This window comes from Astyanax mexicanus, chromosome 3 (assembly GCF_023375975.1).
Source record: "Astyanax mexicanus isolate ESR-SI-001 chromosome 3, AstMex3_surface, whole genome shotgun sequence".
Classification (NCBI taxonomy): domain Eukaryota; kingdom Metazoa; phylum Chordata; class Actinopteri; order Characiformes; family Acestrorhamphidae; genus Astyanax; species Astyanax mexicanus.
In genome coordinates this window covers 26,600,038-26,626,583 of record NC_064410.1, presented here as the reverse complement: position 1 = coordinate 26,626,583, position 26,546 = coordinate 26,600,038, and the positions used below count along the sequence as shown (strand labels likewise).

Genomic DNA, 26,546 nt, shown 5'->3' with positions numbered 1-26,546 from the left:
TAATAAACTTTTCTATTTTTATATAACGATTTTAACCAATGTTACCCCCCAACATTTAAATGTATGAACGTTTTGTCTCATCTTAAGGCGGGAGGTGGCCTGACAAGAAGGCTTAGCTAGCCGAAAATAAGGGGTGGCCGTAATAGGGGCCTGCTAGCTAGTAAGCTAACGTTAGCGCTAGCTAGCTAGCTAACAATTTTAGCTAATGTTACCCCACGACATTTAAAATATATGCACAGCTGATTCAGCAATGTAAACTCTGAGACAATGAAAAATAATGAATTAAATATTAATATGCTGGCTTCTACTAGTTTAGCTAGCTAGTTAGCGTTAGCTAGTTTAGCTAGCTAGTTTAGCTAGCTAGTTAGCGTTAGCTACTTTAGCTAGCTAGCTATCAGTTTCCACCATTGAGATGGCAGAGAAAATTTTAACTCACAATACATACATAAATATTAGCAAATAATGTATTAAATATTCAATGTAGTACACGAGGTAGCTAAAACAGCAGTAAAATATGAATATGGGGCAAAATCACCAGATAACTCACCTCATTCAGGAGCCCAAAAAACAAAATGCCCGCCTGAAGCGAGCAGAGCAAGTATGGCGCACTTGCCCAGGAGAATGTGTAGGAGGAGCTTCGTCAGGTCAGGTGGCATTGCTGTAAAATTATTTGAGTTCAGTGACACAGACAAATTAAAATGATTGAGCACAAAAACCTTAAAATGTTAAAATAGTACAGATTATGTTGAAAATTTGAGTCAAATTAACTTCTTACTTGTTTTTGAGTTATTACAACCTATTTAATTTATCAAACTTGTACTGTTCGGGTTTACAGTGCAGAAATAACTGTGCTAAACAATATTACTATTACCACTGTTTTAGTTTTAGTGATATAATGAAAATATTGTAGCTTAAGGATACATTTAAACATTACTTTTAAAGAGAAATTAACTTTTATTTATCAAGAATATTTAATACATTGGAATTGAAGTATAAACATGTTTAAATATCCTAAATGAAATAAAACAGAACCAGTCAAAATACCAGCTCGATTACGTTAATAGGAAATATTGGGGTTAGCAAATAATACAGAGTTAGTGTCTGTTTATTGTTATTATAAATGTATGGACCAATGCTTCCTGAGCACTCGTGCTGTATGCTAAATTATTATCTTACCACCTGACCATGTGAATAGAGCTGTTGTTTCTCTTAAAATGTAAGGAAATCTTACACAGTGTTGTAAAATGCTTACCACAGAAACGTACTTTTCATTTATGTAATTGTAAAATTTTAATTACATTTTAAACGATTCTTTTAAAACAACCACAAGCCCCTAGCAAACAGTAACTGCAGCTGTGTGATACCAAATACCAGTACAGATGGGAAATGGCAAGGGAAGGGGTATTAGAATACTATACTGCCTTAGTACATTATGCATAGACTGTTCTATGCATAGACTGTTCAAATGAGGTAATGGTCTGCACTTGTTTTAATTATTTCAGTGGGAAATGATGTTGATCTTTTTCTCAGCACTAAAGAAACATGAACTGAGGTAAGATTACTAGGGTTTGCTGGTTGGATGCTTAGTCAACTGCTTCTATGTGTGGAAGGAACATGGGTGGGTCTTGCCTTTCACAAGCTGCCTACACTCCACACAATCTTTTTCACTGTTAGCAGGTGACTCAATCACTTGAACTCCAAGACAAAAAAATCCCCAAAAAACAAAACATTATTTCAGCTTTGTGTATTAGATCATTTTAACCCAAGCAAAGGTAACTAATAACTGCATTTGATGAAAAATATAATAAATAAATCAAAATTCATAGAACAAAAAAGTTTAGATGCTGTTAATGTAAGCAGATAATGTAATACACCCATAAACAACCCGAGCAGAACCCATAAACAAAACATGTTTTTTTTCTAAATACAATAGATAAAGCATCAGGTCCGCCTATATTATATACCGCTGAATTACATTGGTAAAAGTTATAAAGATGTATGCATAAGAAATGGCCCAGTGCATTGCAAACTTACACAAACAACAACAAACAAAAATGTGCTTTCATTAAGGCCCAGGTCTGATTTAATTAAATTCAATATCAAATAATACACTAAATTTGACAAAGTACAAAAATGTAATCCTGTTTTTTACATCCAAACATCTAACCTACTATAAACATTATTAAGAAAAAAAAATCTCCTTGGTTTTATACAATATAGGCACTTGAGTTGTTGACATTCACAAACTAAAAAAATGAAACAAACATAATAGATAAATAAATGCCTTATTAATTTATTTGAATAATCTTTCTTTAGTGTTTAATGTACATAATACCATTTTAATACTCCTCTAGAAGGACAATGTCACTTTTTAAAAAATTTCAACCCAAATTCTAATATCAAATAACAAAATACCTAGAATAAGATCTTGCATGGAGTCTCAATGCATGGAATTTATTGTAAAGACCACAAGTATCTGTACTCTGTACAGAGTCAAGCCATGGTGGAGTACCACAGGACTTCAGTGAGATCCACTGTGGGATAACCATCAGCTCACTAACCCTAGATGGCAATATCACGCCCCTCAAGACAGACCCTGAAGAAGCACAGCAAAACATTTGGGTACAAGAAATGATAAAGTTTTGATTTAAAGCTGATAACGTCACATAGTCACAAGTCACAAGTGTGAATGTGTTTGTCAGAGCAAAGGGCACGCATGTCTGTTTTTGTGTAGATGAGCAAAGGGAATGTCCTGGAATGTCTCAAGACAATATAATTACACTTCTGCGCACACACGCACACACACACACACACACTACTAATTATCTAAATAACTGTCTCACCTTTGTGCATAAAAAAACACCAAAAAGAAACATACCTATTTAAAATCCCAGCAATTTCGCTAACAAAAAACAAATACTCAGTGGATTTCTTCTAAACAGCCCGACAGCTCGGGTGAAGGTGACTTTTAAAGCTGCGTTAAGCTTCAAGTCGGAGCCGTTTTAACTCTTTACAATACAGCAAATCTTTGAGGGCGACGCCCAGAAGAGCACAGCAGCAGCTAGCCTACAAAACCGTGGAATTCCATGGCCCACAAAAATGTCTCATCCTTTTTCCTTTACTTTTTTTCTCCCTATTTGTACAATCATGCTGAGACTTGCTCTAGAGCCTCCTGACATCTATCAGTAGAAGCTCTGGTACAAACTGGAAGAAAAAAGGAAACAAAAACAAGTCCTGAGACTGAGAGGTGAGAGGTTACATAGCAGAGGTGGCATTAAGTTCCTTGCAGGTGCTGTAAGGTCGTGTAAAGCTGTGAACAACTGACATCTCTGTCGTCTTTGGCAATAACAAGTCCCACAGCTCTGGAGTCCATTGACGCTCACAGGCGTAGATTTTCAGTTTTTTTTATGGCGTCTTCTAAGCCTATGGGGTACTGAGACGCACACCTATAATTGATGTCATTTTCTGTCGAGACTTCTTTAGATGTTCTGCTGTTACAGTCTGTTGCTTGTGAGGGGCTGGGGGTGGGGATGGGGGATTAAGGTATATCAGATTTCGTTAGGAGTACTCTTCAGCCAAAGATAGGGGACAATGGGGTCAAAACTGTGAAGCTGGGTTTGGAGGGACAGTAGTATTTGCTCTGGGCAGTTTACCCATATCCCCTTCCCTCCTAATGTCATCAGCGTACTGATGAGAACAGGGGGTTTTCTTGGGCCGCGACAGGGACATCACGGTTGGCGGGTGGGGGAGATGGGAAATCCCAGATCGGAACACGACCTCGGCGGTTTGAGGTGGAAAGGTTGCACGGCAGAGAGAGAGATAGAGGGCCAGCCCTGAAGGTGTGATCCACTCATGAGGGTAGTTTTTCCAGCTGCCCTCATGGAACAGTCTTGTGGGTAGAAAAGGCAAGATGGCTGAAGAGTTGGACTAGCAGATTCTGGAACAAATCAAAGACATCCTGGTTTAGCATAAAATGATAGATGTTCCTGCAAAACAGCATTTTATAAAACAATCAAAATATCTAAAGTGTATAGTAGACCAACATACATACTCAAAAAACTTTTTTTAATTAAATTACTGCAGGCCATCATGAAAACACATGCTTTACTTTTACCTTCTCATATAAGGAACTTCAAATTCTTGAAACAAAGGAATGTGAGGTGCAAACAACATTAACTGTCGCTGTGACTGGTTTCTGTCACAGACATCAACACTCTGTGTAACAAATATGTAGTTTCAACACGAAACACAAAACACAACACAAATGACAGTGATTTTCTGTCAAACTGTCATTTGAGTCGTGATTCAGCCACACTGATAGACTGAATGTCTCTGTGTCATGAAGGTACCCTTTCATTTATCGCTCAGGACGATGCCATTGACATGCCACAGTGTCTGTGTCAAAATGACAATTTATTTCTCGTTACACTTTTAAATTTCTGAATGACAGAGATCCTCAAACTGGATTCTAGTCTAGTGTATTTAGCAGTTAGCTCAGTTCAACCACACCCAAAACATGAAAGAAAATGGGCTATACGTGTATCATACTTTTATTAATTCAGACAAATGGTGAACTGGTTTGTGTGTGAAAAGGCTGTGAGCCAAGCTACCAGCTAACCCAGAGGATTGGGTGGCTACACCCCTGGATAAACTAAGCAAATAAGGCATAGCGCCAATCATTTTTTTTTCTTAGCACTGTCTAGATGTCAATATAATATACAGGATACTGAATCTAGCAGTTGAAATAACCATAAAAATGTGCAATATATACATGTGCAATTGTAAATATTTTTTTATACTTTATTATTTACAATGTTTACACCCTTCTAAACTTTGAGAGTTTGCTACCTGTCTCTACTTTTGTGTGCCTTGCTTTCCCTTTGCTGCTGTAACACTGTTTACTGCTGACTAGCTGTTGTAACTGAAGATAGCATTACTTGCTACTGTAGACTGAGGCAGAAACAAAAATAATACTTGTCACTGAAGGAACACTTACCATCTCATATCTCCCTGAGGGTTAATATGGTGATGCAATACTGAAAAAAAAAACAGAAGTAGAAAATGTTTTTTTTTTTTTAAGAAAATAATACATGATGCAAAGTTTAGACTTCAGGGTTTAAAGCTAGTTATAAGGCTTGTGTGCTTTAGTGGTAACTGATAACATGCTAGCCTGCCACTTCTTCTTCTGACAATAGCATCATTTTAATTCACAAGTAAATCCCAGAGCATTGTTCTCTAACAGAGGAAGGTAAGACTGAGGAAAGGTGGGTTCAGATTTAAGCTCTATTCTAGTTCTTAGATAGGCAGACAGAACAGATAAGAAGAGTAAACAAAGATAAGCCAGAAACTGAAACAAAACTTCACAGGTGAGAGAGAAAGCAGAAAGGCTAAAAAAGGATACACAGAGAAAGATAGAGAAAGAGACTAAGAGACACAGAGTAAGAAAGAGGCAGAAAGAGACTGAATGTGTGTGTGTGGACTTGTGTGGACTTGAGTGACATTCCATCCGTATTCTTACTCTGACACCATTCCATCCCCCACTCTCCTCCCTTACGTGGATTCTCTCTCCTTTTTATTGTTTCTTATCTGTAGTAATCTTTGACTGGATTTCTAACTGGAAGAGCCAGTAAAGAACTAGAAACTGGTCTTCAAAACACTACATTTACATTACTCAACTGTCATACAGTACAATACTGAAGCCCACGTGTGCGTGGGGTGGGTGGTGGATGGAGGGATTGAGCCCAAGCTGAAACTTTTGTTAACAACTCAACTGAAGATAATTCAACAGCCAAGAACTGATGAAAACGGTATGAAACAGGGGGTTTGGAGAGTGACAAGGAGAAACCATGCACAAACCACAGCGCAAAGATACAGAGAGCTGAGGCCACAGAGTTGGAGCGCTCTGCTGTACAGTTTGTGGCAAGCAAAACTGAGGGAATGCAGCAAAGCAGATGTTGCCTCAGAGTAACAGACCCACACCAGAGGAAAAAAAAGAGATCTCTATTTTTCAGCAGAAATGTTAGCTTAACTTATCTGCCACTGTTCTCTCATTTCAGTATCAAAACATTAATGGTGTTTCTCAATCGCTATACTCACTATAAAAGTGTTGAGATTCTTTTAGAGTAGTATGTTGTGTTTTGTCAGAGAAAAATGTAGCAAAATAAATAAATACATGCATGTTAATAATGGATATGCACAGAGCTTATTGTAAGAAGAAAACAATGATCATTCTTTGCAATGTACTTTTCTGAGCAATGACACCGATATTTAAATACAGAGTATGTAATTACTCTAATGCAACACAATAATATTTAAATTTATTCAGCTAGTTAGTTAGTTCAAGTATTGTGGGCTAAAATAATTCACAGAAATCACAGAAACACTTTAAACTATATCCGTCATATATAAAAAAATTCCAACACTGACAACATAATCCTGTGATAGCACAAGAATAACAACCACTGTAGCACCAGGCCAACACACATCAACACCTCAGCACCATAGAATAAAAGTAACTGAATCTTACAGCCTACAACACTGAGGCTTGGAAGTTAGCCAATAAACAAATTGCATATTCAAACCCAAAAGAATGTAGCAACAGACAACACCCTGATAGGAAGTGAGTGGGGAGGACACGCTAAATATGCAAATATATGATGCCAGGAGTCAATGGGAACCAATACTGATGAAAGAGCCCCTGGAAAGTTTGTTGGCATGAAAACAGTTAAGTTTTCAGGTTATATCTGAACTGAAACACAAAATCACTTTTCAAAGTGCATGAGTGTACATTTTGTCAAAACATTGTATTGGATAAATATTGTATATCAAGAAAATACATTTAAGTATTGTCATATAATATGTTTACCATATTGCCAAACTCTAAGTCAAACATAACCTTTTTTTCAGGAAATTGTGTTCAAGACAGGTTTTGGCAATGCCATACAAAATGTAATAAAAGACGAGAAACTTATGTACAATTATCCTCTCTTGGACAAATTCACTCCCATGGATGGCCAAGTTTTTGATGAGTTACCGTATTTTTTGCACTATAAGGTACACCATATCAGGCGAACTATCAAAAAACTATTTTCTGCTCTATTTTCATACATAAGGTGCATTGGATTATACATCGCGTTTTTAGAGACACTATAAGTAACTTCTAATTAGGCAGGTCTCGATGCTGGGTGCTGAGGGGGAGAGGTAGCTAACTAAGTTAAGCTAAGCTAAGCTAAGTTAATAAAACTGTAATAAAAAAGACTCTTTTAAAGTCAAATGAGCACTGGATGTTAATATACACAGATTTCTCTCTTAAAAACTGTTTATTTGGGCGAGTAAAGCAATTCTGTTTGTTTATTACCAAATTTCATTAGCATTAGCGCCTAACTGCTCCAGGCTACAGGTTGTTAATACTCACACCTGAAAGGCAAAAGAGCTAGTGCGGTTAGCCGCTAATGCTAATGCTACTCCAGCCCTGGATACATAAGGTGCACTGGCGATTTTTGAGAAAATAAAGGAATTTAAGTGCGCCTTATGGTGTGAAAAATATGGTAAGTACAAGACTGCCTGTAGACAGCTGAGGAACCACTCAGAAACAATATCCAATATCTAACCACGCCCACATCACTACAGAGAATGCCAGTTCAGTTTCCAGCTTTTTACTGGGAGTCTATGTTTAAATAATTTATCCTCTGCCATATTGGATCATTTCTGTGGAATGGTAATAATAATAACAGAAAAACAAAACTTTTAAAACTAGTCTCTAAACCAGGTTTTTCAGGATGTGCGGACAGTAGATAGTGATCTTGATCATGGTGTGTGTGCATATAGCTGAGCATATGTTTATGAACCGCTAAAAAAACAGGGCTTGCAGGTCATGCTGGTTTGATATCAAGCACATCTACAGTACCTGTTCACTAGAAGAACAACTCGAAGAATTTGCATCCAGTTGCTTTTCCTTGTCTCTTCTTTTAGCTCTGACTTGCTACATATATTTGACCACAACAAAAAATAAATATTAGCTGGATAACTAGAATACTAATCAAGCGTTTCTCAAACACATACCAAGAGAAGCATTGCAAATATTTCCAGCTTCTGCAGAAATAAATAAACACCTACGTTAAAGAATCCTAATGTCAGTATTTCTCTTATTATATAGTAATGTGGTCTCTATATCACATTTATTTTTAAATGAGAAAATTTAAAAATATACTAGTTTTAATATGCAAATGAATAAGAGGAAGACTTAAGTCATCTTTTATTATGGTTGCACACTGTGAAGTAACCATACCTGGTTTCTGTTTATGTTGTTTTTCTGATAGATTTTCAACTTGACCTGTAGTCCCTAAAAACGACTTAATTCCAACTCCAGGACTAGAAACAATTTTACTAAATAATGACTTTTATTTTGACATTTTACTATAATAATGAATAATGTGCAAAAATGTACTCCTGTTGACAGTAATTCTGCTCAAATTATACACACCATTTTAGATATACTATCTTAAAGTAGGCCCCTGAGAATAAATGTATGTCACTCGTTTAACTCTCATTTCATTTTCATCCCTTATTACCCTCATTCACTCCCATTCATTTTTGTCCACAGCCAAGGCCTAAAATTTAATTTGGCTGACGGCCCCTGAAATTAAGTTCTCATCTGGCAAAGGTCTTCAAGTTTTAATCGACAGCCATTCTGACTCACTCATCTATGTTGCACTCATCTATTTGCTGTTTTTTTCATCTGCTGATCCTCCCAATCTCTTACATTCATTGCAGTCCATGGCCTAGAATTTAATTTGCCCCACAGCAGGTGCCTAAGCTCTAATCCACAGCCATACTGACCCACACTCATCTGTTTCTTATTTTTGACATTTGCTCCAGCGATTTAGAAGTGCAACCATTCTACCCTTCCTTCAGGAAATGTTTTTTTTCTTTTCTTTTTTTGTATTACTTATTAGTAAAAACTACTTTAAAAAATGAAAGAATTACAATGATCTAGGGCTACACAGCTGAGGGTTCCTGTTGCTGGCTCCTGTAGCTTAAAGATGACTGGTAGTCTCTGCTCTGAATCCATAAAGGCCAAAGTCTGGTTAGCCAGGAGACATATTTGAGCAAGAGTCTGCATTCAGAGTGTGACAGGCGAAGATGGATGAGGTTCAGAAAAGCGTGTTGGCCGGGCGTGCCTGACCTCCAGTGAACTCACAGTGTAGGTCTTTAACTGCCACTCAGCTTCACAATGCTTCTCCACACTCAATGTTTGGTTAAAGGAGAAGATAGTGGAGGTTAGCAGAAGAGCAGGGGAAGAGAACCAAAGATCTAACCACAAACCTCGCCCATTAAAAGGTCAAATTACTGTATACAAGAGAAAAATGTCAAATTACCCTCGCAAAAAAAGAGAGCCCTGTCAGATCTGAGACAGAGATAAGTCATTTAAATATCTTATCTCTTTCATGTACTGACATTCTACATTTAGTATTAATAAAAAGATAAAATAGTCATAATAGCATTTAATATAATTTCTGTGCTATTTTTATTGGTTGACCAATATAAGTTTTGTTTTCATCCAATATTTTCTCAAAACAAGCTGACTAAATAATTTTCCACGGATGTCCAAAATTCAAAATGTAAATTAAAAATTGCAAATTCTTTACACTGCTAAGAAAAGCAGCCAATTTTCTAGTCTTGTGAATTTCTAATTTGCAATAAAAGATGACATTTCTGATATGTAAAAACAGTACTTCTGTTTATTTGGACATTTTGTCTGACCAGATGCATGATATAGTCAGAAGAAACAAGCATGTTTTGATCATTATATTGTTATACTTGTCTGTTACCATATGATAGGGTTCCCCAGGACGTGGTGGACTGCATCACATCCTCTGTGGTAAGTCTACTTTCATGTGTAAAATATAAAACCTATTCTGGCTGCTAGATTTACAGACACTGCATATGTTGATTTAAACATCAGTAAAAAACACATATAAACATAGCATCTCTGAGTTACTAAGTAAAATCCTATTCTGGGTTGGAGGAGTTTGCAAGAATGTGCGTGTACCTTTGTAATGGTCTGGACTCTGCAGTAACAAAGTTAACATGTTCTACGATGTGGGAAATGAGAGGAATGCAAGAGGAGATATCTGGAGAAAGGCAAAGATTTCATTCCAGCATCGTAAATCACAGCGAAAGAAGAAAGCTATGGAACAGGGCAACACAGCTGTGTTTAAATCAGAAAAGAAGTAAAGAGAAGGAGAGAGAAAAGAGACAAACTCACTCTTCTGTCTTCCGTCTCTTGTGAATAATGACAGCAATGATGATTGCCACAAGCAGGAGAACAGCTATGACAATGCCTGCAATAGCTCCATCAGACAACTGATCATTCAGTTCCCCCACACCTGCAAAAGAAAAACATGAAAAATTCTTAATACCTTTTTGTTTGAGGCTTTGCTTCTAAATACTGTTAAAATGCTGTTATGAGTAGGATAAGAAAACATGTGAAACATAATTTTTGGGGTGATACAATGTTACAAAATTCATTTTTATAGACAGAAAACTAATGGATGAGGCCAAATCTCAAAGAAGTCTGGGTAGCACCACAGGGCTACAAAATGTATATTATTTATTTCAGCTTTTCAGCTGTGGTTCGCAGTCAGTTGTTTCCAGGTAACAGGATAAATTTTTATATTCTTTTAGCTAACCCAAAACACCACTTCAATACAAGCAAGACTTATGTTAAAATATAAAATAAAAGGCCACTTCATTACAGCAACACTACAGCCTATAAATCTACACAGCAGCAAAGCTATATCATGCTTTCTGCATTTTGTGTAGAGCAGACATTCTGCAACACATTTGATTAATGAACTGATCTTACCCTTAACTTTGAGATTATGAGTGGCTTTCTGGGTGAGTCCAGTGACGGAGTTGCGTGCCTCACAGGTGTAGATGCCGCTGTTACTGTATACAGGCTTCTCAATCTTGTACTCGGCCGTGGTGATTTCCAAGAGCGTGTCGTTGAACTTCCAGGTGTATGTGGAAGGAGGAAAAGAAGGGGCTATACACTTCAGTTCAACAGTGTCTTCCACCTCCACTTTACTCGGTCCAGTTATGGAGGCTTTCTCTGGCCCATCTGATGCCATGCGAGAGAGAGAGAGAGACAGAACAGTACAGCACAGGTAGTGAGAATTTACACAATAAATGTTTGAAATCATCTTTCAAATGTTTTGAATTATCGTTTTATTGCAGATGATTGCAGATGTAAACTCTAATATGATACATATAAACTCTAATATGATACAAAATACATATAATAAAATATAATACGCTGAATTACCAGAATACTCTGTATTTGAAAAGTACTGAACATTTCAAATTTAAAAGATTCTCTATTGAACTAAATGAAACAAAAATAAATAAAACGAATTATAGTATGAGCCAGTGTACCGCAACTGTATTTTTTTTTTTTGCAAAACAAGCTGCACTGAAACACATTAATTGACATACTAAACTCAGTAACCAGTGGTGTGACTTGTGAAACCAGATGCTAAATTGTGAGCACATTGAAAGAACCAAAAGATTGTCACTACAATCACTACAGATAAATCTTCAGTTACAAGCACAGGAGGCATTACCACCCACAGTGGACAGTGCATAATGATCGGGTAATGATCGTGACCGGAGGTGTCTGGCTAGAATTGTCTGTGCGAACAGACAAGCACCCCATTCAATGCAGGAGGCACCACATGCATATCTCACAGGTCAATGCAGAGCAAAAATCATGGCAAAAGTCACATTACCACAGTTCCTGTCTCATGACATATGGCATGTCAGAGTACACTGCTGTGTGAGTAAAACTCTGGTAAAAATACAATTCATGAATCTATAGGACAGAAATTATATACAGAAAAGTGACACCAACACATACTGAGAAGATAACAAATGGGTCTAACTACCACACAAAGACAATACTCACAGTTAACGGCCATTGTGTAGATGCTGGAGTCGCTGTTCATTTTATTAGTCAGCTGGCATTTGTAATTTCCAGCGTCCTCTTTCTGCACAGTGATGATGGTGAGGGTGGTCTTGTCGGAAGTGTAGACGATGCGGTTGGTGTCCATCAGTGGTTTGTCATCTTTAAGCCAGGTCACACTGTCTGCTTTTCCCTTGCTGGCTTTGCAGGTGAGGTTGACTGTGGTGTTGCCGGCAATAAGCAGTGAAGTGGGGGCAGTGATGTTGGTGCCAGAGATGGGTTCTGTTAAAGAGAAGCAGATACACTTTAAGACTTAAAATGGCTTTAGGATACACTCCAACAGCACAGAGTTAAGCCAGCCCAGAACATTTTGGTAATTTACCTGCTCAGTGAAACAGCTATAATTGGATTATTTTGAGTGACGGTTGTGCTTATTTAAAATTCTCTCTAAAGCGCTCTTTTTTAGAGTAAGAAACACAGAATTCACAGATATACTAATTTGTTGTGCTACTCCTTTTTATTTTTAAAGGATTTATCATTTGTCTAGTGTTGATATAATCTTTAGTGAACTGATACAAATAACTGCTTAAGTAAATAGAATATGGTAAGGCCTGGGTGATGTAGCAAAAATATTAACATTTTTCAAACCTTTTTTGGGATACACAAAAATTATCCTAAAATATTCCATACAATTTAAATAAATCCATTCCATATTGAATACCCAGACTTTTATTTAATATATCTTCTCTTTATTCAAACAAACTGGACTGGTTCAATATTCTTTAAACTTTGATGAAATACTCAATTAAAAGGCATAAAATTAAAGATATTGCCAATAGTCAATATGGTATTTCCCACTTCATAGCAAGGAAAAAACATGTTTAAAACTCAATGCGACTTTATACCAAAACAAGCCAACCTCTGCAAAGGACAAGGCTAATTTTTCCCCAGCTGTGTTTTGAACTATCACTTGTGACCGCAGTGCTAATCTCTAAAGTGCGGCTGAGTCAACCACATGCCCACCCATGCCCTTCTGCCTCTTCCTCCCTCGCTCTCCCTCTCAAACAGTCATTAGAGTGGAATGAGTCACAGTGAATCAAAGCGGATGGCAGCGCTTGCACCGGAACTGCACCTATTGAGCAACATTCCCTGAATGCCTCCCTGTTCCACACAAATGATATCACTGCTCTCATCTCATCTTCTTCTCTTTCGATACCTGTGCTCATTCTCGCTTCCTCCAGCAGATGCCTGTCAGCAACGTCAACACATCTCAACTAAACTCAACTCAACTTAACACAGCAGCACAGCATAGCACAACACTTCTGACAACCATGGTCTAAAGGGTATCGAAAATAGTCATTCTTTGAATTCTCATTCAGTCTGCGGTTATAGTAAGGGCAAGACCGTAACTTGACAAACACAGGCTTCCTAAGAATGAGTGTTGTGAAACTCTACAAAGGTGAACAATGCAAGATACCAGGATGTACTAATCATTGTGGTTAATGTTGATTGTACAGCACTAGCAGAATGTTGAACATGGAGGGCATGTTATCTTGGACCCAGTACACTACTAGTAACACCATTCATGATGAGCTAAAGTCATTGAAAATATACCTCAACCATTAGGCTACATTAGATGATTTAATCTAAATTAAACCTTATTTCTATTAACTGACCCTAATAATAGTTACCCCAAACACTAAATTGGTTGGGTGAAGCCTAGCAAATGCCATCTTTGATACATCCACCAGCCACCACCTCTTTTTCAACTTTCACTGAGGCAAAATTACAATGAAGGTTACACACTCTGAGGGAAGTGCTAGATCCCTATATTTGATACAACAGCTAACTACACACTAAAATGACGTGGAGAGGAAACCCCATCAGCCCACCCCAGTTTTTAAATGGATATGTTTTTATGTTTTTTGTGCAACCCAAGACATGTTCCTTTTATAACTTGACATACATTACAAACTATAAATACAATAAGACAAAAAAAATACTAAGGCTCAATCCCATTTCACCCCTTGGCCCTACCACTCAGCTCTACCCCTCTGTTTTGCGTGTACACACCCAGGGATAGGGTGTCCCAATTCTTGTTAGTCTGAAGGGGGAGGGAGAAGTGTTAGATCTACATTACCCTTAAAACAAAGATTTTTTAGAGGCACGCAAAAAGGAGGACTATAAGAATCACTGGCAAGATGAAATAACAAGCATAAGAAGTTCAACTAAGTAGCTAGACAGCAAACTTTCCTATTCCACCTTAAATGGTGCAACAGATGGCAGAGGAGGCAGCATTTAAGGTGGAATTGAATGATAAAATAAATGCTAATAAAAACTAATTCCAGCTCCCAATCACAGAAAAAATAATGAATCGACAATAATAATTAATTTCTACACCACCTGCCCCCTTTCTGAAGTCATTCAATGCCCTTTCAATGCCCATTCAAAGTTAACTAGTTAAGCAGCAGCTAGGTTGCTGAACTTTAGCTCTCCACTGCTATAGCTATTTCTTTATCAGGTGCTTAAAGGGTTATCCCAATTCTTCACCCATTCCACATTCCCCTATGGGGAAGGGTTACATTTGAAAACAAGGTGTAGTGGTACAAAGGAGAAATTGGATTGGGCATAGGTATAAAAGAATGAGTACTAGTACAGCATAACATCAGCATACACTTATAATAATGTCTGACCAGGTTTTGCAGAGCAAACACTGTTCCTGCAGTCCATTTACTTTTCAGCGGTAGGAATGACATCACACCCAAGATAACTGTTCCAGTTAACCATTTTGATAATTTTAAACTATTTCAAAACTTTTCAAGGGAAAAAACTGTTGGTTAATCTGTTGTTTTTTTTCACCACAACTGTTTTCTCAATCAATCCATCAAAAAGTTTTATAATCAATACAACCAAAATATGTCACTTTTTATGTCCCAGATGACCATTTTAGCATTTTGAGAGCTATAAGTCTATATTAACATATAATACAGTATTTTGTGCATCTAAATACCATAAAAAACATGCTCACAGGCACACACCGGACATTACTGATTTAATAATAATTCACAAATAGATAGAAGTGAAACTAAAATCTGCTGTGACTGCTGGTGATATGAGAAGCATCCATCTTGGATTCTGGATGAGTTGCCCAACGAGTTTTAAGTCAAAAACTTTGAATGCACCTTCCCCACAAGTCAGATTTCCTACTTAGAGTTTAAATGGAACGCAGCATTATTCCCATGAAACATTTTTAGTTAATGTTCGTAAACATTAACTAAAATGTTTACAAACACAAAGCTGTTGGCTAAAATGTTTAGTTTAAGCTGAGCAACTAATTTCTATAACTAAATAGAAATGACAAAGTAATTACATTAGAAATGACAAAGAAATGTGGCACCGTGCACATGTATGGCTACAGATTCCAATAATGCAATTGTTCACAAGCAAATAAAATAAAAATCTTTTAAAATTCATACTCTAACTTTTATCATCATTTAAAAAACAGCAGTCTGTGTTCTACAGGTTCTTTTAGGTTAAATCAAGTTTCTAATCACATTTAGAAAAGTGTGTCCAACCTTACAACTGTGGCTTCAAAAGAATGCTTCGTGGGTGGAGCCTGGACAGGTCAATTCTTCACAAGATCAGGTCTGAGCTACTCTAAGGTGGATGTTCACACCCTTTCTGTAAACACTTTGACATCATCTTTTCAGTTGGTGCACGGAAGTGTGCGCTGCTGCTCTCCCTTAGGCTAAGACTGATTTACACATATATCTGCTGTACTTTACAAAGCCTTTGAAACTGAGTGTTGCCGCTGGCAAACAGTTGAGCTGAGACATTGACAACAACCAGGTTCAGACTACAGAAACATGTAAAACTCTGAATTTGCATGGATTTATTCAGAGTAATAGTTTCCAAACAGTCAAGTCCCACGCAGAATTAAAAAGCTGAACCTTAACACCTGTGCCAGTCTGCTTCAACAATCTCGTCTGGATGTGTACTGATTATCACACTAACATGCCTCTTCACTCATCATTATCTAAACTCAATGAATTTGAGGGGAAGGGGGAAGTCTTAAGACAAGATGTACCCTCAAACAGAGATTTTTCAGAGGCACCCTCCAAACAGAGGGTTATCATACAATTATTAAGTGACAAAAATGTACTAATAAAAACCCTGCACACATGGATACTTGTATGTGACTAACGTTTGTGATTCCAATCCCAATATCTAAATCAGCTCAGATGAAAGCATTTGTTTAAAGATGAATGCTTGCAAAATACATGATTGTGCTAACATAAAAAAGCAACCATAAAGCAGTTGGTTATTATTTTGCCATATCAAGCAATGCATTGTTGCCTGGCAGCTCTGCAGTTTTAATACCATATTTGGGAACATCTCAGGCTTTGCTTGCATGTGGAAACATGCCTTATTAATTTACACTGTATCATATCTTCATGAAAAGACTCGCTGTTGCTGTAAATGATTCACCGCTTAAACCGAACACTAAGCAGTTCATCGTCACTCTCACACATAAACCTTTTATCCAGAGTGTCAAATTTTACACTTCAGATTTTACAAGAGCAGTAAAACATCATAATTTAATAATCTATGGAAAAGCATTTATATTGGTTTATTAATCATACATTTTTCTCAATAAATAAAGAGCAATTAGCAGATATAAAAATGGTATAAATGTCAAAACTATGATATTTCTAATTAATTTCAATCTCATTCTGTAGATTTAAACATTGTATTCAGAAATAAAATTCAACCTCATATCTTTTATCAGCATGCAAGTACGTTTTTGTTTATTTTGCAATGAAGCAAAAGTTCTGCAAAATCTGTTCTGCTCCACCAAACATCATAAGCACTACTGTGCATGATAAGCACAGACTTTGTTCAACACTGTCTGCAGTCAACTACACAAAACTAAGTTATATCATAAGTTATACAGCTCTGGGAAAAAATAGAGACCACCTTAAAATGATTTCTTTAATTTAACCAAATTGAAAACCTCTGGAATATAATCAAGAGGAAGATAGATAATTAGAAGCCATCAAAACAAGCTGAACTGCTTGAATTTTTGCACCAGAAGTGAAATAAAGTTATCCAAAAGCAGTGTGTAAGACTGGTGGAGGAGAACATGCCAAGATGCATGAAAACTGTGATTTAAGAACAGGGCTGTTCCACCAAATATTGATTTCTGAACTCTTAAAACTTTATGAATATGAACTTGTTTTCTTTTGCATTATTTAAGGTCTGAAAGCTCTGCATCTTTTTTGTTATTTCAGCCATTTCTCATTTTCTGCAAATAAATGCTCAAATTCTGAATAAAACATTTTTATTCAAATTTGGGAGAAATGTTTATAAAAGTTGGGGAAAAGTTTATAAAATAAAACAACAATGTTCATTTTACTCAAACAAACCTATAAATAGCAAAATCAGAGTCAAAATAAGTAAAAATAAGTAAATATATGTATAACTCACCAATGATGAGGACTGTGGCAGCCTGTAAAGCAGCATAGCGCATGGTCTTGCTGTTGAAAGCCACGCAGCTGTAGTTGCCGCTGTGTTTCTCCTCCAGGCTGGTAAGGGCTAGTGTGGTTCCTTTCTGGGGCAGCTCGGCACCATTGAAAAACCATTTGAGCTCAGCTGCAGGGCTCGACACGGCTGAGCATGACAGTGTCAGGTTGGAGTCTTTCTTCAGAAATGCAGCATCGGGCACTTTCATCATAGCAAGATTCTCTGGACCATCTATAGTATCAAAAGATTAAACATTATGTGATTACGTAACAGAACAATTGTTTGGTGCTAATAATAAGCCATACAATTGGTGATTATATCAAGAATTTACATTTTACCTATTCTATTTTTAAAAATATAAAAAAATGTAAGCATGACAAAACCACACCTTTAAGCATACAACTAATGTTTTCAGCACTGCTAGATTAGTAATGCAATTTCTTTTATCACATGCAGCTTCTTACAAGCAGGCATAACATATGTTGGAGCAAGAGTTGTTCAAATTATTGGTTATTTTACAATATAAGTAACTATCATTTATGACAAAAAATCTTATTTTGGTGTGGTGCTTAAAAATATTTTGGTCAAATCACATAGTAAATTTGCTTATTGTTAAATGTCAACAAAGAGTTAATTACCAATTTAAGTGTTGAATCAAGACTGGCATATTAACAGTGTTAAAAAAAAAAACTAGCTAAGAGTTTGAAATCATTTCATACAGATACAAATTCAATAGCCCCTCTTTACCACACCCACCCAGAGCCACCCAGACTCTGCAGATAATGGACTAGACACAAGAACCCAGAAATAAACACGCACACATACATACAGAGGACACCCACCCTCACAAGTGTGCCACACACTATCCTAGACAGAGTAAGACTGACTCTTATCTAAAGATATTTCCATGCACCTGCATCAAAGCTTGTCTGAACTAGACATCGCATTCATTCATCTGCCATGGTGTTTGCACTGTAAAGTGAACCGCCTCCAGAGCTTGAGATTAAAAATAACTGAATATAAATAGTTGAAAGGCAAGCAGTGTACTAGTTTTTGGAGCACTGTGGTAAGTGAAAATCCCAATGCTAAATATATGTTGACAGTATGGCTTTATTGTGGTTAGTGCCACAATGCTAAAGAAAAGTTGAGTAAACTGTGGTTAGTGAGGATGTACTAGGATGAGCCATGACTTTGTCAAGTCCAATTTGGCAGTGCATAAACTGTGGTCACAAATGTGCTCGTCTGTAAATATATTTTTGTCGCATTTGTCGCTATTGTTGGAAAATAAAAACATGCATCACCAAATCATCAAATTTAAAGTAGAAAAAAAAGCAAAAACATTTTAATTTAAGTCATGTTGGAGAATTTCTATTGGTCTATTTATCAGAACATTTGGACCCAGCACAAATCAAGATATTTTGTATGACATCAACACAATGTTGAAGATGCTGAATAATGTTATGTATTCTAACAAAACAATACTATACAGTGTAGTATCATACACTGTGCTAATGCAAAGTATTGCAGAAAGGTTACAGTTTCTGTCTATAACAACCCACATAAACAGCATAGATAGTATCCCATCAAATAGTGAGTCATGTTTTATAACCAGGTGCACACAAAAAAGAAAGTGGTTTAATAAAAATGTCATCAACCAGCTGCGTCATCTAATCACACATGCCTTTTATTATTTAAAGCAATATAGGTGTGTGTATCCACGTCTGATAGGATTAAAACCTGCTGTCTTTATAAAACCTCACGACTCTAATATGGTAATTTTATTGCCATATTGGAAAAACTATGGTCTTAACTTCACTTAACTTTCTTAACTTCCATTCATCCTGTACTCTAGAAGGACAATGTAAAAGGCAGTAAATGGAATTTTAAGTGTTCAATATGACGAAAAAAAGTAAAATCTTATACTTACAACTGACATTCATGCTGAAAGCTGGGCTTGTTGATGATTCCAGCTGGTTCTGAACAGTGCAGTAGATAGGGCCCTGCAAGTCTTTGCGAAACACTCCAGCAACGAAAAGCTGGCTAGCATTCACCATCAAGTGTTTTCCGTCTGCCACCACAGGGGTTGAACCATTCAGCCACTTGTAAGTTAGGAAAGATCCTTTGGCAGAACAGGTCAGAATTACAGTGCTATTGAATTCCACAGCTTCATTAAGACTTGAGGTAATAGTCACTTCTGCCACAGGATCTGCAGAATCAAAAGAGAAGCCATAAGTATATTAGAATACATGGATAAAGTTAAAAATGCTCATATAATACTGTAATATTTACCGGCAATGAAAAAAAAGTGCAAAATCATCCTGGTAAGCTACAACAAGATTTTCTACCACACATTTTTCATAACTTAAAAAAGGATGTGTGAGTCAATGAGATAGAATGAACGAAAGAAACAGAGAGAACCGCCATATCAGGAGCACAATGGAGCACATTTATCACAGTGTTGACTTAAGTCGTTCCTGATATGGCAGTGCACAAGAAAAAAAATTGCCTCAGCCTGAACCTGAGATTGGCATTCACTGCTATCTATTAACACATTCAGTTCACATGTGTGGGTGAGGTTGCATAAGGAGTTATGTATGATGCATGTCTTCTTTCTCACTCCATTCAGAACTGCCACGCCCTGCTCTGAGCCTCAACTCTTTTACTTTGCTAGAAGCAGCATCTTATTTGCTCTATACACTGTAAGGTGTACAATGCACAGTGAACAGCCAACTTAGACAATTCAGTAAAAGGAAAAAAAAACTAACACTCTAAGCTCTTTTTTAAACAAGTTTAAGCCTAAATGTAGTCGAAGTTGTATATATAATGGTGGCCCACCACTAACACAGCCATTTAGTCAAAGGCTTGGCCTATCCATCTCAGGCAAACATCTCAGTCCCTAACTTTGAAAGCAGGGCCATTTTGGACCCGTCCCACCATTCTTCACCACACTTTTTTTCACTTGTACAAGATATATTTTTCTAGATATTTGTTTATAAACATAAGACATACTGGTATTGCATTGAGTGGTAACATGTCCTCATGCTGTTCCTTTAATTGTGATGTTTCTATACAGCACTATTTGCACAAAACTGTACACTGTTGAGTGCCATACCCTGAAAATCAGACCATTTTCACAAATAACAGGTGCATAATGTATAATAAATGAGCAAACATGCAAACTATACATTCATCTAGTTACACAGGACTGACTGTGATTCAATGATTCTTATACTTATTATTATATATTAATAACAAAGGCATATACAACATTGATTTAATTACAAATGCTACCTGGATCTGGATTTATTGAAGCACAGTTTAAAAACATTGACAAAATAATTGTACCCATTGTTTTGAAGGTATTGGTAGTGCTTTATTTGATAGATTTACTTAAATGTGGTATATATTTTTCAGCATTATTATCTGGGCACATGGAAGTTACCACCCACAAACCACCACACACACACTGTAACATATTAACCCTATCCTGACTATTAGTGACAGACACACACTGCAGCAGCAGCAACAACAACAGCAACCACAATAAAATGTACAGACGTACCTAGCACCTCCAGTGTAGTTTGTCCTAGCTCAACATTGATGTTAGTGTCCACTACAGCCACGGAATAGGTTCCGCTGTCTGCTGAAGTCAAGGGTCCGAGCTGGAGTTCGTAACTGGTCTGGTTGTAGACAATGCGACCAGCGTAGGGAGGCTGGATGATGGTTTCCTTTTGACTCGCCCACTTAAAAATAGTATTGTTATTACTTGAAGAAGACCCTTTAAACCAGGACAGCCCTGAGACCTGCACTGAAGGTGGAATAGTCAGAGGGAAGGTGACATATTTCCCCTTCACTCCACTGACATTTGGAGGCACAAGAGTGTTACAGGAGCAGCAAACTGCGGGAAAGAAAGATACACAAATTGAAACGTTTTGGACAATTTTTTAAGGGAAATCCTAAAGTTTCCAGAATGTTCCTTAAGTGTATAAGTGCACTATTAAAAGTATGGGTTTCTTAATTTAGTAACTTTTAAGGGTTCTTCAATTGGAAACTGTGGAGGAACACATGATGTTTTGTGGGTCTTGAAGAAAATGTTTTTAGAAGTGAAATGTTTACTAAACGTTCCTTAAAGCAACTTAAGAGATTTTTTTCCATAGTTTCAAAATGAAGAACCCATAAAAGTTCCTCAAATGTAGAAGTGCACTGGTAAAAGTATGAGTTTCTTAATTCAGTAACTTTTAGGGATTTTTCAGATACAAAATATGGAGGAACTCTATAAGATGCCTTGTGGACATAGAAGAAAACGTTTTTATAAGTGAAATGTTCCCTAAACATTCCTTAATGCACCTGAAGAGATACTACCACAGTTTCAAAATGAGGAACTCATAAAAGTTTCTCAAGTGTATAAGTGCACTGTTAAAAGTATGAGTATTAGTAACTTTTAGGGTTTCTTCAATTGGAAACTGTGGATGAACACATTAAGCTGTCTTGTGGACCCGGAAGAAAACGTTCCTTAAATCACCATATGAGTTTTCACCCCAGTTTCAAAATGAAGAACCCATAAAAGTTTCTCAAGTGAAGAGGAAAACTGTTTAAACTATAAGTTCCTTCAATAACTTTTAGAGGTTTTTCAATGGAAACTGTGGAGGAACACTAAGCTGTATTGTGGGCCTGAAAGAAAACTTTTTATAAGAGAAATGTTTCATGAATGTTCCTTAACACACCTTAAAGAGTTTTTCCCAGAACTGATGAGTGTTATGTTAACCAGCCCAATTCACACCAAGTTTACAGTTTTAAAAAAATGTTCTGTGAAGGTGAGTTTTTGGTCCCTGAAACGTTCTGAGAACGTTAGTTTTTGGTTGTCCTTTGGTAACTTTAATAATTTTCCCAGGGAATATATTCCTTTACGTGAACAGAACGTTAGCTACCGTTTGCTGGTACAATATAGTTTGTATACGTTTTAAGGGAATCATTTTTTGCAGTTACCTTTAAAAGACTGGTATCTTTACAAAAAAAAAAGAATGTTGAAAACAGCTCGGCTGCTTGTTTTAGCGCCTTTTCCCCTCTACGTCATGGGAAAACATTCGGGGAACGTTAATAGAACGTTAGTTGATCGAGCGAGAAATGACCTTTTTAAAGTTAAAAAAATACGAAATTAGAACGGAATTTCCAGGATGTTATAAAAAGATTACCCCAAAATAACAACAAGGAAACGAGTTCTAACGTAACTAAAACGTCCATAAAACAAAAATAAATAAAAAATACATGAAATTGTGTACTTACCTATTGCTGTGAAAATTAGTAAAGGCAGCCGCAGGTTGTACAGATCCATGTCTGTGTTTGTGTGTAATTATCTGTGTGTATGTAAGTGTCCCCTGATCCGCGGACAGCAGGAATGCGCAGCGTCTCTCCGCTCTGTGGGTTTAGCTGAGATGAGATGAGGACTGGAGGACACACCCAGATCCTCACCGAGCCTCAGACCCGCCCAGTCTCACCTATACACTCTCCCAGCGTCACTCATGTCTCATGAGCTCATGTCTGCCCCCTAAAACTAGCATAAAACTGAGAATTTTATCATTTCTCTGGCTCTGCTGCTGCTGCTGGGGGTTTGCTGAGTGTGAGGACACACCAGCAGTCTGTAAAACCTGCTTTCAAGGCTCCACATTTCATTGGAAATTAAACGGACTGGGTTAGCATTTTAGCTAACAGGTGTTGGCTGCATAGATTAGAAGGATTTTAAGGTATCAAAAGCTATCTCGTACAAAGCTGACTTAAACTAATCAACTAGCTAACGTATTAAACACTACAGCCTGTTTTTAAACACTCTTTAAAAGTAAAAAAAAAATCGAATGGAAATTGAAAAAAATTGAAAACAGCGCTACCATTAGTGATAAAAAGCAGCTGGTTGAAATAGCCTAATGTACACCTGCTGAATCACACACAACGAACGGCTGATGAAAACCAGCTAAAAACTCAGAGCAACAGCGCCATCTGCTGGACAACATGTTACAACACTCCACACTCAACCGGGAGAAAACAAACACAGGTAAAAAGTGTTTATACAAGTACTAATCCTCCAATTAACCACACTTAAAAATATAAACAACAAACAAAGACAAAGACAAAGAAGGTGGACTACAAGCTATTAATATAACATCTTACTTACAGAAAAGCATCAAATACTACATAAACTTTCTGCTTGAAAATGGAAAGTGTATTCTATAGTTCTGTTAATAAGAGGCTTGTTTTCCACATTGTGTGTGCTGTGTTATAAAGGGTAGACCTACCAGACATGATTAACCTTAGTCTGGGCAAATCAAGGTAAACTGCTATTGAGCAACCTCAATCCAGTTCAGCAAAAAAAAAAATCAAGCAACAACCAGAGCTTAATTGGGATGGTTACAAAGGGATGGTTAACAAATCAATATGTATATTTGAAACATATCCTTTTAACATTGGATAATATCAAAAGGTCTTTCAGCCTTGTAGGAGAGAGGGCAATTATAAGACCTGTTCTTTAAGTGTACATAAAACCAGTTCTCTGTCTGAAGGGCATCATGATGGTGAGAGCTCAAAATTGCCAAAAAGCCAAAAAATACAAAACAAACCATGCACCCGCTTCAACACAGTCTAACACAGGGGTCTCAAAGTACCGGCCCACGACGCGGTTTCATACAGCCCCTCACGGGGTAACAAAATACGCATACATCTGGCCCGCAATTCAATTTAATTATTTATGCTTTATTATGTTCGTTTTCATATTTTATCTTAACTTGTATTTTGGTGTGTGTGTGCGTGTTTTTTTTTTTTTGCTTACGCTGCGTTGCCTGCTTTAATAGTCTTCAGGAGCCTTCAACAGTCCAACCTTGCAGCCGTGGTGTGTCCACTAAACTCCGTAGTTATAAACATCCCGAGATTAGCAGCGCGCTAACTGACCTGTTTATAATGTAATCCGAGCAGTGACTCCGTGACGGCTGCTCTTAGCTGCTGCTGTTAGCTGCTTGGGCTGAATGATGAACTGTAGAGAGCTGTATTATCCGGTTAGTGTGGTTATTTTATTTCATACACAGAAGAACTTAAAATTTTTAAAAACGCTCCAGACTGGCTCAGCTGAGCCCTGTAGCCCGTGGCTGGGCTGCAGCTCTGACTAAGTAAAGACTGCGGGCTTGTGCTTCTGCTGCTGCTGCAGCTCCCACTAGTGGTTGTATGAGGAACTGCTAAATCTGAGGAAATGCTAAATCTGTCACATGTTCTTAACAGCTCACAATTTTTGATTTTATATTTATTAAGCCTTATTTCAGTATCAAACGTTTTGATCAAAGTTAATATAACTTGTATTTATGTCATTTCTATTCACTTGACTAGTTTGGTTCTTGATTGATGGAGTTTTTGGATTTCATAACATGACAAATTAAAAGGATTTATGTTAATAGAGCAACAAGCAAACATTTCCATGCAACTGTAATATTTGATTGAATAAATAATATATTGAGAGTTATTTAACATTAAGGAGTAATTACATTCATTTTATATTACATCTGGTTACATTTTCTTATATTTATAAGTTACATCTGGCCCTCAGAGGACAACCAATATGCCAATGTGGCCCTCGGCCAAAATGAGTTTGACACCCCTGGTCTAACACCTAACACAGAACCAGTGCTCATTAGAATAATAGGATGGGGAAATATGACTGCAGTTGTAACATAACTTTATTTTACAACGTTTTTGTAAAGTTTTGCAAACACTGCAGAAAAGTTAAAAAGTTAATATTTCCCAGAATTTCAGTATTTCCCATTGGGTTTACCTTTTGTTTCCTTAAATCTTTAATTTTTCAAACAACTCTTTTATCATTGGACAACCTCTACAGCAATTCCAAACCCAGCCTTCAATGTTCCCTTTCCCAACTGCTGTTCTAAAAGTGGAAGACGGCAGCTATATAAGGGTTGTTTTATGTATGAGAGACACCATGATGGTGGGTGCTCAGAATTCCAAAAAAAAAAAAAACACACAGCATCTGCCGCTGACTGGAGGAAAACTCACTAAAGCGCTCATCAGAAAAAATATGATGGGAAAATATGACTGCAATTGTAACATAACTTTATTTTAAAAGATTTTGTAAAGTAAAAAGTGCTGAAAATAAAAAAATAAAAAATCCCAGATTAGTGGTCTCTCCCATTACTTTTTACTTTAATTTGACATATATTTTGTAGACATTTCTTTTGACATTCGGCAATTTTTACAGCAGCACAACCTCTAACAGTAAGGACTTCCTTTTCCAACTGTTGATTGATGATAGACGGGGGCTCTATAAGGTCTGTACTCTGTCTAAGAGACATCTTGATGGTGGGTGCTCAGAATTGGAAAAAAGCCCAAAAACAAAAACATCAAACTAACCACAAACAAACATCTGTTTCAACACACTCTAACAGCACAAAACTTGCTTAACAAAAGTACAACTAAAAGTCATATCTAAATAAGTAAAGGAAAATCTAAGACACCCCAAAGCATTATGGGAGTAGTGTGAGGTCATAAACTCAGACCCACACATTGAGAAGATGATCTTGTGTACACCCTTTAACAGACAAAATAAAATACAAAAACAGCCTGTAGAGACTACAGCACCACACTGAACTTCTTTGGTCCGACCTTTAAGGAAGTTGAGTGTCAAGTTAAAAACATTATCTGACTGTGATGATGTCAGGGCACCTGAGCACATCACCATCCACCAAAAACCCCCTATGTACATTTTATTAATCACATTACGGACACAATAACACAGTACTTATCTGGCTCCTGTAGAAATGGCGGCGCGCGAGCCACCCAGCCACTTAAGGTCTAGGTAGAGACCAAGGGTTGTCCTGGGGTGGGGGGGCCTGGGTACCTGTGGAGAAAACAAAGGATTAAAACATTTTGTAAATCAATTACTGTTATACCTATGCAAATACTTACTGGGATATCCGTCGTTGCATGCATGCCTGTTTTTGTCTATTGTTTGTATGTCCTGTAAATATTGTGTGTTTGTGTATTTGTCCACCTACTTGTTATGTGATTTACCTGT

The 26,546-nt window shown here is 37.0% G+C and overlaps 1 protein-coding gene across 1 annotated transcript; it reads right to left on the bottom strand.

The window, feature by feature from the left end:
* Positions 1–2,057: 2,057 nt before the first annotated feature.
* si:ch211-264f5.6 (carcinoembryonic antigen-related cell adhesion molecule 5) lies at positions 2,058–22,921 on the bottom strand. Its single transcript, XM_049476219.1, has 9 exons — positions 22,769–22,921; positions 21,048–21,383; positions 19,413–19,691; positions 17,450–17,716; positions 11,966–12,244; positions 10,868–11,122; positions 10,268–10,388; positions 4,997–5,036; positions 2,058–3,937 (listed from the first exon to the last, which is right to left on the bottom strand). The coding sequence occupies exons 1-8, from the start codon at positions 22,815–22,817 to the stop codon at positions 5,018–5,020; spliced, it is 1,605 nt and encodes a 534-aa protein (XP_049332176.1). The 5' UTR covers positions 22,818–22,921; the 3' UTR covers positions 2,058–3,937; positions 4,997–5,017.
* Between the last annotated feature and the right edge of the window lie 3,625 nt (positions 22,922–26,546).

Bases quoted from the DNA above. Each gene is read 5' to 3' on its own strand.
- si:ch211-264f5.6 (XM_049476219.1), bottom strand. From the start codon at position 22,817: ATGGATCTGTACAACCTGCGGCTGCCTTTACTAATTTTCACAGCAATA. The intron at 19,692-21,047 runs GTACGTCTGTAC...TTGATTCTGCAG, and splicing joins AACTACACTGGAGGTGCTAG to ATCCTGTGGCAGAAGTGACT. The intron at 11,123-11,965 runs GTGAGTATTGTC...GCATGGCATCAG, and splicing joins CTACACAATGGCCGTTAACT to ATGGGCCAGAGAAAGCCTCC.